At 46.6% G+C, this 12,860-nt stretch overlaps 1 protein-coding gene across 1 annotated transcript in view; it reads left to right on the top strand.

Moving 5' to 3' along the window:
- The window catches only part of LOC126106149 (hexosaminidase D-like), a 125,109-nt gene that overhangs the window by 81,151 nt on the left and 31,098 nt on the right, over positions 1-12,860 (top strand). Inside the window, exon 5 of the mRNA XM_049912391.1 lies at positions 3,375-3,627. Within this exon, the coding sequence (XP_049768348.1) occupies positions 3,375-3,627 (253 nt within the window). The remainder of the gene's footprint in view (positions 1-3,374; positions 3,628-12,860) is intronic.

Raw genomic sequence — 12,860 nt, 5'->3', positions numbered from 1 at the left:
TCTACATTTATACTCCGCAAGCCACCCAACGGTGTGTGGCGGAGGGCACTTTGCGTGCCATTGTCATTGCCTCCCTTTCCTGTTCCAGTCGCGTATGGTTCGCGGGAAGAACGACTGCCAGAAAGCCTCCGTGCGCGCTGGAATCTCTCTCATTTTACATTCGTGATCTCCTCGGGAGGTATAACTAGGGGGAAGCAATATATTCGATACCTCATCCAGAAACGCACCCTCTCGAAACCTGGACAGCAAGGTACACCGCCACTCTTGCAGAGTCTGCCACTTGAGTTTGCTAAACATCTCCGTAACGCTATCACGCTTACCAAATAACCCTGTGACGAAACGCGCCGCTCTTCTTTGGATCTTCTCTATCTCCTCCGTCAACCAGACCTGGTACGGATCCCACACTGATGAGCAATACTCAAGTATATGTCGAACGAGTGTTTTGTAAGCCACCTCCTTTGTCGGTGGACTACATTTTCTAAGGACTCTCCCACTGAATCTCACCCTGGCACCCGCATTACCAACAATTGATTTTATATGATCACTCCACTTCAAATCATTCCGTACGCATACTCCCAGATATTTTACGGAAGTAATCGCTATCAGTGTTTGTTCCGCTGTCACATAATAATACAATAAAGGATCCTTCTTTCTATGTATTCGCAATACATGAACTTCTCTATGTTAAGGGTCAGTTGTCACTCACTGCATCAAGTGTCTATCCGCTGCAGATCTTCCTGCATTTCGCTGCAATTTTCTAATGCTGCAACTTGTCTGTATACTACAACATCATCCGCGAAAAGCCGCATGGAACTTCCGACACTATCTACTAGGTCATTTTTATATATTGTGATAAGCAATGGTCCCATAACACTCCCCTGTGGCACGCCAGAGGTTACTTTAACTTCTGTAGACGTCTCTCCTTTGAGAACAACATGCTGTGTTCTGTTTGCTAAAAACTCTTCAATCCAGCCACATAGCTGGTCTGATATTCAGTAGGCTCTTATTTTGTCTATCAGGGCCGGCTGCGGTGGTCTAGCGGTTCTAGGCGCGCAGTCCGGAACCGCGCGACTGCTACGGTCGCAGGTTCGAATCCTGTCTCGGGCATGGATGTGTATGATGTCCTTAGGTTAGTTAGGTTTAATTAGTTCTAAGTTCTAGGCGACTGATGACCTCAGCAGTTAAGTCTCATAGTGCTCAGAGCCGTTTGAACCATTTTTTTGTCTATCAGGCGACAGTGCAGAACTGTATCGAACGCCTTCCGGAAATCAAGGAAAATGGCATCTACCTGGGAGCCTGTATCTAATATTTTCTGGGTCTCATGAACAAATAAAGCGACTTGGGTCTCACACAATCGCTGTTTTCGGAGTCCATGTTGATTCCTACAGAGTAGATTCTGGGTTTCCAGAAATGAAATGATACGCGAGCAAATAACATGTTCTAAAATTCTACAACAGATCGATGTCAGAGATATAGGCCTACAGTTTATCGCATCTGCTCGACGACCCTTCTTGAAAACTGGAACTATCTGTGCTTTTTTCCAGTCATTTGGAACCTTCCGTTCCTCTAGAGACTTGCGGTACACGGCTGTTAGAAGGCGGGCAAGTTCTTTGGCGTACTCTGCGTGCTTTTCTATTCCTTGGACACTTATTTCGATGTTAGCCATTTTTTCGTTCGTGCGAGGATTTAGAGAAGGAATTGCAGTGCGGTCTTCCTCTGTGAAACAGCTTTGGAAGAAGGTGTTTAGTGTTTCAGCTTTACGCATGTCATCCACTGTTTCAATGCCATTTGCATTCCAGAGTGTCTGGATATGCTGTTTCGATCCACTTACGGGTTAACTGCATTTAATACTGTTACTTTTTGAATTGGCCTCATACTTTTGGTCAGGCAGTGTATAGAAAACAATGAATGGTTGGAATGTACAGGGTGGCGCAGATGGATCGGGTGGTTTTGAAGTGGACTGTACGTCTGGAGGGGGGGAGCCAGGTGTTCGGCGACCTCGTCCTGTGGTGGGGGGGGGGGGGGGGACGGGAAGTTTCAGTTGCAGGCTGGCAGTCAGTCGCGATGGCTACGTGGTCCGTTGAGCATCGTGTTTTCGCAGTGGAAGAGTTCATACGCAATAACGAGTCAATTGTTGCTGTGACGCGTGCCTTTCGCCGGCGTTTCAACATCCCACCTCGCGGTAGTGTTCCTAAGCGAGATACGATATTGAGTTGGGTGCATAATTTCCGCACTACTGGTTCATGTGCTCCAAAATGGACGCCTAGACCGCCAACAATAACAACGCCTGAGAACGTGGAGCGTGTGAGACGCGATGTCACTGCGAGCCCACGTCGATCAACGAGACGTCGTGCTCAAGCTCTTGGAATGTCACGTCGGAGCCTTCAAAGGATTCTTAACGAAGAACTGAAATTCCACCCCTATAAAATCCTGTTGGTACAGAAGATTCTCCCAACAGACCATCTTCAAAGGCTTCAGTTTAGCCAACAGATGTTGGAGTTATTGGAAGATGTAAACCTGATTATCATGATGTCTGACGAGGCTCACTTTCACATTAACGGATACGTAAACAAGCAAAATTGCCGTTACTGGGCCGACACTAACCCAAGAGATCTACACCAACGGCCTCTCCATAGTGACAAAGTGACGGTTTGGTGTGGGGTTTCTAAGGTAGGGATAATTGGTCCTTACTTTTTTGAAAATGAAAGGGAGCAGGCGGTTACTGTTAATTCGCAGCGTTATGTGAACATGATTGAAGATTTTGTTCTCCCACAACTTGAAGAGAACAATTACGACATGGGCAATATGTGGTTCCAACAAGACGGGGCAACTGCACATACCGCTAGGATATCAATGCAAGCTGTACGCGCTCTGTTCCCTGGCCGTTTGATTTCCCGTAATGGAGATGTCCATTGGCCCCCTCGCTCACCGGACCTCACGGTATGTGACTTTTTCTTATGGGGCTATTTAAAAGCAAGGGTCTACATGAACAAACCCCGGACCATTCAGGAGTTGAAGGCAGCAATTCACACCGAAATCACATCAATTCCTGGTGATGTGCTTGAGCGGGCAATGCGGAACGTTAAGGACCGACTCCAAGAATGCGTCGCTCGAGAAGGAGGGCATTTGATGGATGTAATTTTTAAAAACTAACATTACTATTTTTTTGTTAATAAACTTCCATTGTAACTACACGTTTTGCACTTTATTTCAATCCAATACCTTTACAATTGACAGTTTGACAAGTATTTTAAAACCACCCGATCCATCTGCGCCAACCTGTACGAGCAGAGTGTGACAGTCTGTAGCGGCTGTGGTTTGGTCGTGCAGTGAAGCGAGCAGACAGCAGTGTGTGTGTGTGTTGTGTGCGGCAGGCAGCTGTTCTCGCGGCACGTCTCGGCCGTGGTGGGGGCGGTGCGGGCGCTGCGGCCGGCGGCGGTGGCACTGGTGTGGGACGACATGCTGAGGCGGTGGCCGCCGGCGCACGTGGCGGCGTCGGGCCTGGCCCGGCTGGTGCGGCCCGTCGTGTGGGCGTACGGCGCCGACGTGGCGGCGCAGGTGCCGCGCTTCGCCTGGCACGCCTACGCCACGTCCTTCCGGCAGGTGTGGGTCGCCTCCGCCTTCAAGGTGAGCGGCTCCAGCAACCCTCTCTCGCCCTGCACCGCCACTGTGCGAGGCGTGCTCAAGAGGTGCCCATCTTACTTTTTTCATCTCCAATGGCGTCGATATATCAGTCCTCACTTGCCATTTTTAGGGTTCCGTACTTCAGCCGGTGAAAACGGTACCCTAGTAGCAGCGGCGGCCCAGAATGCGGCTCATGGGCCTTGCCCAGGCCTTGGTGCTCTCAGTTAGGTGGGTGGGAGGACGGGGACACCACAAGCGTGCTGCGTTTAACCCTTCATCACTCGCAGTGGTTACACGTCACCCAGCGAATTTTCATTTTGTTATGCTCTCACCCTTACATGTTGTCCACAGATGTCAATTTGTACACACAGATCAGCCAGAACATTATGACCACCCACCTACTAGCCGGTATGTCCACCTTTTGCAGGGAAAAAAGCAGCGACACGTTGTGGCACTGAAACAATCAGTCCTCGGTGGGTCATTGGAGGGAGTTGGCACCATGTCTGCATACACAAGTCATCTAATTCCAGTAAATTCCTAACAAAAGGCGACGAGCTCTGAGGCCACGTTCAATCACATCCCAGATGTGTTTGATCGGGTCCAGAGCTGGCGAGTTGCAGGATCAGCACATCAACTGGAACTAATCACTGTGTTCCTCGAACCTCTCCACACTCCTGGCCTTATGACATGGCACAATACCTTGTTGAAAAATGCCACTGCTGTCAGGAAACATGATAGTCACGAATGGGTGTACATGGTCTGCACCAAGGCCGTCATGGTGGCGTGCACAAGGTCCACCGAACCAATGGATCTCCACTTGAATGTTCCCCAGAGCATAATGGAACCGCCAGCAGCTTGTATGCGTCCATCCATACATGTGTCGAGGAACTGTCCCCTGGAAGACGATGCCTTCGCCTCGTCCTAGCGGCACGATGAAGAACGTATGAGAATTTATCAGACTATCCAAAATTCTGCCACTGCTCCAGCGTTCAGTACCAACACTCACGTGCCCATTTCAGTCGTAGTTGCTGATGTCGTTGTGTTAACATTGTCAGATGGGTCGTCAGCGGTGCAGGTCCATCGTTAGGAGTGTAAAATGCCCTATGTGTTCAGCCACACTTGCACCCTGCCCAAAAAGAAAACTGTTCAAATGTGTGTGAAATCTTATGGGACTTAACTGCTAAGGTCATCAGTCCCTAAGCTTACATACTACTTAACCTAAATTATCCTAAGGTCAAACACACACACCCATGCACGAGGGAGGACTCGAGCCTCCGCCGGGACCAGCAGCACAGTCCATGACTGCAGTGCCCTAGACCACTCGGCTAATCCCGCACGGCTGCACCCTGCCCAACACTAAAGTCTGATGTTAGTTCCGACACAGTTCGTCGCCTGTCCTGTTATATCAGTCTGCCCAGTCTACGATATCTGACATCTGCAATGAGAGGTGGCCGTCCAACCCCTCAACGTGTGGACGTGGTTTCTCCCTGGTTTCGCCACGTGTTGTGGACACTGACCACAGCACTCCTGGAACACACGCCAAGTCTTGCAGTTTCCGAAATGTTCGCGCAAATTCTCTGGGCCATCACAATCAGATACATTGCATGCCTTCCCCATTCTACACACAGACAGATCGCTCACGGATGCTACATGCGCTGTGGGGGTGTATGGCTAGCAGTCATTTCTCGCGAGGTGGCTCTGCTATCTTCTGGATGGGTTTGTGTCGACAGTAGGTCGGTGTTCATAATGTTCTGGCTTTGGGATCCATTTTAAGGGCCAGGATTTCACCACTGTTACTTGAATCTGCTGTTGTGACCATTGGTGTTACCATTTCCGTTTCTATTTCGATACGTAAGTTGTTTATTTTTCAGTGTTTTATTCAGTAAAAATGAAGATACAGCAGAGAAAAGAACTTCTTGCGTGGGAATTATAAAGCCCAAAACAGAAAGGAGATATGAAGCACCACAGGCTTTTAAGAAGATCAGCAGTTATGGACTTTCATTGCTTGGGATAGGAGAGACTGTAAACACTTTGTTACAGGAAAGAAAGGAAAAAAGAGGAACATATTACGACTGTGGCAGATTACAGGACAGAACAACCAGGAAGCGGAAGGGATAAGTGAACCTGCCCTGATCATTTGAAGGACGTTAAAGTTGTTTGGTTAATGTGCACTGAAATTATACGTGTGTCAGAAACTAATTTTGGAAATATTGGTTTCATTGTTGTATTTTTCCGGCTCATACACAAAGCTTCAGTGTATGGTTCACAAAATAAACTAGATATGGCACTAAATACACTACTGGCTACTAAAATTGCTACACCAAGGAGAAATGGAGGTCATAAAAGGGTATTCATTGGACAAATATATTGTACTAGAACTGACATGTGATTGCATTTTCACGCAATTTGGGTGCATAGATCCTGAGAAATCAGTACCCAGAACAACCACCTCTGGCAGTAATAACGGCCTAGATACGCCTGGGCATTGAGTCAAACAGAGCTTGGATGGCGTGTACATGTACAGCTGCCCATGCAGCTTCAACACGATACCACAGTTCATCAAGAGCAGTGACTGGCGTATTGTGCGGGCCAGTTGCTCGGCCACCATTGACCAGACGTTTTCAGTTGGTGAGAGATCTGGAGAATGTGCTGGCCAGGGCAGCAGTAGAACATTTTCTGTATCTAGAAAGGCCCGTACAGGACCTGCAACATGCGGTCGTGCATTATCCAGCTGAAATGTAGGGTTTCACAGGGATCGAATGAAAGGTAGAGCCACAGGTCATAACACATCTGAAATGTAACGTCCACTGTTCAAAGAGCCGTCAATGTGAACAAGAGGAGACCGAGACGTGTAACCAATGGCACCCCATTCCATCACGCCAGGTGATACGCCAGTATGGCGATGACGAATACACGCTTCCAATGTGCGTTCACCGCATGTCGCCAAACACGGAAGCGACCATCATGATGCTGTAAACGAAACCTGGATTCATCCGAAAGAAGACGTTTTGCCATTCGTGCACCCAGGTTCGTGATTGAGTACACCATCGCAGGCACTCCTGTCTGTGATGCAGCGTCAAGGGTAACTGCAGCCATGGTCTCCGAGCTGATAGTCCGTGCTGCTGCAAACGTCGTCGAACTGTTCGTGCAGATGGTTGTTGTCTTGAAAACCTACCCACCTGTTGACTCAGGGATCGAGACGTGGCTGCACGATCCGTTACCGCCATGCGGATAAGATGCCTGTCATCTCGACTGCCGTTGGGATCCAGCACGGCGTTCCGTATTACCCTCCTGAACACACCGATTCCATATTCTGCTAGCAGTCATTGGATTTCGACCAACGCGAGCAGCAATGTCGCGATACGATAAACCGCAATCGCGATAGGCTACAATCCAACCTTTACCCAAGTCGGAAACCTGATGGTACACATTTCTCCTCCTTACACGAGGCATCACAACAACGTTTCACCAGGCAACGCCGGTCAACTGCTGGTTGTGTATGAGAAATCGGTTGGAAACTTCCCTGATGTCAGCCCGCTGTAGACGTTGCCACTGGCGCCAACCTTGTGTGAATGCTCTGAAAAGCTAATCATTTGCATACTGCAGGATCTTCTTCCTGTCTGTTAAATTTCGCGCCTGTAGCACGTCATCTTCGTGGTGTAGCAATTTTAATGGGCAGTAGTGTAGTTCCATAGTCGAAAAAAATGTCTTTTTGGCATTGTATTGTAGTACTTTGGCAATTTCGTTATGGGTACGTGGAAATTACCTGAGGATGCAATGTAAAACACCTTCTAGTGTCTTACTGTGGACAGAGTGCAGTCAGGTCGAAGTAAAACGCGAGGTCTGCAATCCATTCAGGATGTTCTCATTTTCGTTCCTGCACTCCTGTTTCCTTAATAAATTCAGTAGCTAGTATTAATCGAAAAATCGCTCCAGGCATGCGCCGTTGACTTAACCAACTTACTTCGCAGTAATAATAACTGTCCCCATGCTCTTTGATCAGTTACATCGAAGCACATTGCAGTTGACACCCTGCATGCGACATGAGAAATTTTACTATTCGTACCACAAATTTCTTCACGTGCTCTATGCCTGGAAATGTAGTACAAAGGGCCTTTTTACGATCACGTTGGAAGCTGAAGAAGTGAATTAAAATTTATGCTGTGGCTGAGACTCGAACCCAGCTCTCCTTGCTTACTAGGCAGATGTGCTAACCATTACAACGTGTGGTCAACGTAGCTGCACGAACTACCCAAGTGAAATACCCTTCCCAACACAGACTCCAATTCACATCTCCCCTTGTATTGTCACTGTTACCAGGGCTCTCCGACATGGGAATAGCACCCCAGCATTGGACGTAATGGGTAACTGCTGTACTCCATGTGATCGTATAAATCTTAAATTAAATTTTCCCTGAGACATTTGAGTCTCTATCTACGATAACGGTGGAAGCTGAAGAAGTGAATTAAAATTTATGCTGTGGCTGAGACTCGAACCCAGGTCTTCTTGTTTACTAGGCATCCTGGTCGCAGCACAAATTTTAATTCACTTCTTCAGCTTCCAACGTTATCGTAGATAGAGACTCAAATGTCTCAGGGAAAATTTAAGATTTATACGATCACGCGTAGTACAGTACTTCCCCATTACGTCCAATGCTGTGGTGATGTTCCAATGCCGGAGAGCCCTGGTAATAGTGGCAATACAAGGGGAGATGTGAATTGGAGTTTGTGTTGGGAAGGGTATTTCACTTGGGTAGTTCGTGCAGCTACGTTGACTATAATGCTGTGATTGTGTAATGGTCAGCATATCTACCCCGTTAGCAAGAAGAACTCGGTTTGAGTCCTAGCCACAGCACAAATTTTAATTAACTTCTTCAGCTTTCGACGTTATCGTAGATAAATTAGAGACATGTCTCACGGAAAATTTAAGATCAAAAAGAGCTATTTGATGTACCGAGCAGTAAATCGCGTCTGTCAAGCGTTGTATGTGTCTGCTCTTTCGCAGCGAGCTAAATCTTTAAATTCGTATTGCTTGATACTGTAACGGCGTTCCATAGGTAACGTGGAGTACCACTAATCCACAACGTCCACTCGTACACGGAAACTAAGTAAACACACTGTCTGTAGACGAGCTGTCGATAGACTAACGCGAATATCAGACTGCATGCGGAGTCTTTTTTTTTTCCTTTATTGTATTTCGATTCCCCCGAAGGGGGCGGGCTGGCAACAGCTTATTGCGCTGCTCTGCAGCCTAGAGACGTTTTAAAACGTAAGAAAGAAGATACGAAACAATAAAAGCAAGCGATAAAACGGTGACTGAAATTGTAAAACGGCGGAAAATTGTGGAAAGTTAAAACATTAAGCAAAGGGTTGGCAAAGCTAATAAAATACACAGGAAGCAGACAGGGAACATAGTAGACAGACAATTAAAAAACATGGCGACAGTCTGGTTTCTGTTCGCAAGAGATATAAAAATCACACCCAGCGACAGTATGATGTCCGTTCGCAACACTTCGGACAAGACACACAACACTGAACACTCACTGTAAACACTGTACTAAAATGTCGGCACAAAGATGGGGGAGTGGCTGGGCAGATGGGGGGGGGGGGGGAACAAGGAGGGAGGACAGGAAAAACGAAAGGGGGGGGAACCAAAGGAGGGAGAGGACTCATAAGGGGGGGGGGGCAGGGCAGATGCGAGAGGGAATGGGGAAAGACAGAGGAAGGAAATGCAAAAGGACTTGGGGGAGAGAAGGGGGGCAGAGAGAGGGTAGGTGGGGAAAAAAAGAGGATGGAAGAGGGGCGAGGGAGCCCAGGAAAAGGACGGAGGAAAGCAGGCGGGTGAGGATCACAGTTGATAGGAGGGACAAATGGAGGGAGAGAGGGCATCATCTGGGAGGAGGAGTTGATGGAAGCCACCTTGGGAAAGAAGGGTGTAGAGATGGAGGGTAGGGGGGACACAACAGTGAAGGCGTGGCAGGGGGCGGGGATGGGAGAGGAGAGGAGCAACCAGGGGGTGAGGGGGATCAAGGCGGCGGGAGGTGTAGAGTATGCGGATATGTTCGAGGAACAGGAACAGATGGGGGAAAGGAATGACGTCATAGAGGATCCGCGTGGGGGACGGCATACTGAGCGAGAGGCAGGCGCTTAAATACCTGATAGAATACGTCGCTATTGGCCGCTGGGACCACGTGCTCCACTGTGGCGAGCTCACGTTATACACGAGCCAGGAGCGAGCGCGCAGCCACAACTTACGGCGCGATGGCTGTAGAGACTTCTAGTGGTAATCAAGCTCCATGCCGTCTCGTGCAGATTCGAAACCTGCGGCGCTCGGTGCCAGATGTATCTCTGTTCGATAGTTAAACATCTTTTATTCTCAGGAATGCGTGAACTAACTAGCTGAAATTTATGTGACATACTAAGATCTACAGTCCCTTAGTGGAGCAAAAATTTTAAGGTTGTAAGCTAATGTAAATCAAGAGATACGGGCATTTGTCTCACATATTTTGATACTCTCAAACTCACTCATCAAAACCTGTACCATAGCCTTACTTCTCGTTGACCTAGAGCCATGACATTTGACAAAACAACCAAAGCAAAAAAATCTGGAAAATGTTAATTTGTAATTATATTACACGAAAAAAGAAATGTGTATTTGACATCAGACTGACTTTCTATCCATCCGTCTCCCTAGACCATTTTTTTCTCAGAAACGGGTAGGCATATCAAGTTGAAATTTATGTCATATTCAGTTGTATGGCACCTTGGCCATGTCATACATGTAAGCTCTTATGTAAATGCACCCAAATGATATTGACATTTACGTCGTGTATGTTAATAGTCGCCAACTCAGTCATCAAAACCTATAGGGTACTCCTTGTTGACGTTGAATGTCGAATCATGAAATTTGCCAAGAATCTAGATTTAGCAGTACAAACAAAGAATCATCATCATCGTTTAAGACTGATTATGCCTTTCAGCGTTCAGTCTGGAGCATAGTCCCCCTTATAAAATTCCTCTATGATCCCCTATTCAGTGCTAACATTGCTGCCTCTTCTGATGTTACGCCTATTACTTCAAAATCATTCTTAACCGAATCCAGGTACCTTCTCCTCGGTCTGCGCCGACTCCTCCTACCCTCTACTGCTGAATCCATGAGTCTCTTGGGTAACCTTGCTTCTCCCATGCGTGTAACATGACCCCACCATCTAAGCCTGTTCGCTCTGACTGCCACATCTATAGAGTTCATTCCCAGTTTTTCTTTGATTTCCTCATTGTGGACACCCTCCTGCCTTTGTTCCCATCTACTAGTACCTGCAATATGCCAGCTACTTTCATATCCGTAACGTCAACCTTGTTGATAAGGTAACCTGAATCCACCCAGCTTTCGCTCCCATACAACAAAGTTTGTCGAAAGATTGAATGGTGCACAGATAACTTAGTCTTGGTACTGACTTCCTTCTTGCAGAAGAGATTAGATCGTAGCTGAGCACTCACTGCATTAGCTTTGCTACACCTCGCTTCCAGTTCTTTCACTATGTTGCCGTCCTGTGAGAATGTGCATCCTAAGTACTTGAAACCGTCCACCTTATCTAACTTTGGTCCTCCTATTTGGCACTCAATCCGTTTATATCTCTTTCCCACTGACATTACTTTCGTTTTGGAGATGCTAATCTTCATACCATAGTCCTTACATTTCTGATCTAGCTCTGAAATATTACTTTGCAAACTTTCAATCGAATCAGCCATCACAACTAAGTCATCCGCATATGCAAGACTGCTTATTTTGTGTTCACATATCTTAATCTCACCCAGCCAGTCTGTTGTTTTCAACATATGATCCGTAAATAATATGAACAACAGTGGAGACAGGTTGCAGCCTTGTCTCACCCCAGAAACTACTCTGAACCATGAACTCAATTTACCGTCATCTCTAACTGCTGCCTGACTATCCATGTAAAGACCTTTAATTGCTTGCAAAAGTTTGCCTCCTATTCCATAATCTCGTAGAACAGACAATAACTTCCTCCTAGGAACCCGGTCAAATGCCTTTTCTAGATCTATAAACCATAGATACAATTCCCTGTGTTTAGTCCCATAGTGCTCAGAGCCATTTGAACAATTCCCTGTTCCACTCGTAACACTTCCCCATTATTTGTCATATGCTAAAGATCTGGTCCTGACAACCTCTAAGAGGCCTAAACCCACACTGATTTTCATCCAATTGGTCCTCAACTAATATTCGCACTTTCCTTTGAACAATACCTGAGAAGATTTTACCCACAACGCTGATTAAAGAGATACCTCTGTAGTTGTTACAATCTTTTTTGTTTCCATGTTTAAAGATTGGCGTGATTACTGCTTTTGTCCAGTCTCATGGAACCTGTCCCGACTCCCAGGCCATTTCAATTATCCTGTGTAGCCATTTAAGACCTGTCATTCCACTGTATTTGATGAGTTCCGACTTAATTTCATCCACCCCAGCTACTTTATTGCACTGCAATCTATTGACCATTTCCTCCACTTCCTCAAATGTGATACTATTTCCATCATCATTCCTGTCCCATTCTACATCGAAATCTGAAACATTACTGATCGTATTTTCACCTACATTGAGCAACTCTTCAAAATATTCCTTCCATCTGCCCAAGGAATCCACAGGATTCACCAGCAGTTTTCCTGACCTGTCCAAAATACTTGTCATTTCCTTCTTACCTCCCTTTCGAAGACTGCTAATTATACTCCAGAATGGTTTTCCAGCAGCTTGACCCAAAGTCTCCAACCAGTTTCCAAAGTCTTCCCAAGATTTCTTCTTGGATGCTGCAATTATCTGTTTGGCTTTGTTTCTTTCTTCAACATAACTTTCTCTGTCTACCTGAGTTCTAGTATGTAGCCATTTTTGATACGCCTTCTTTTTCCTTTTACAGGCTGCATTGACTGTGTCATTCCACCAAGCTGTTTGCTTCATCCTACCTTTACACACTCCTGTTCCAAGACATTCTGTAGCCACTTCTAGTACTGTGTCCCTGTACCTTGTCCATTCCTTTTCCAATGACTGTAATTGACTACATTCAACTAACTGGTACCTTTCTGAGATCACTGTTATGTACTTGTGCCTGATTTCCTTATCCTGAAGTTTCTCCACTCTTATCTTCCTGCATATGGACCTGACCTCCTGCACTTTCGGCCTCACGATACCGATTTCACTGCAGATTAAATAATGATCAGTGTCATCAA

This window comes from Schistocerca cancellata, chromosome 10 (genome assembly GCF_023864275.1).
Source record: "Schistocerca cancellata isolate TAMUIC-IGC-003103 chromosome 10, iqSchCanc2.1, whole genome shotgun sequence".
NCBI lineage: Eukaryota > Metazoa > Arthropoda > Insecta > Orthoptera > Acrididae > Schistocerca > Schistocerca cancellata.
Note: the sequence above shows the minus strand (reverse complement) of the source record. Positions and strands in the feature narration are given on the sequence as shown.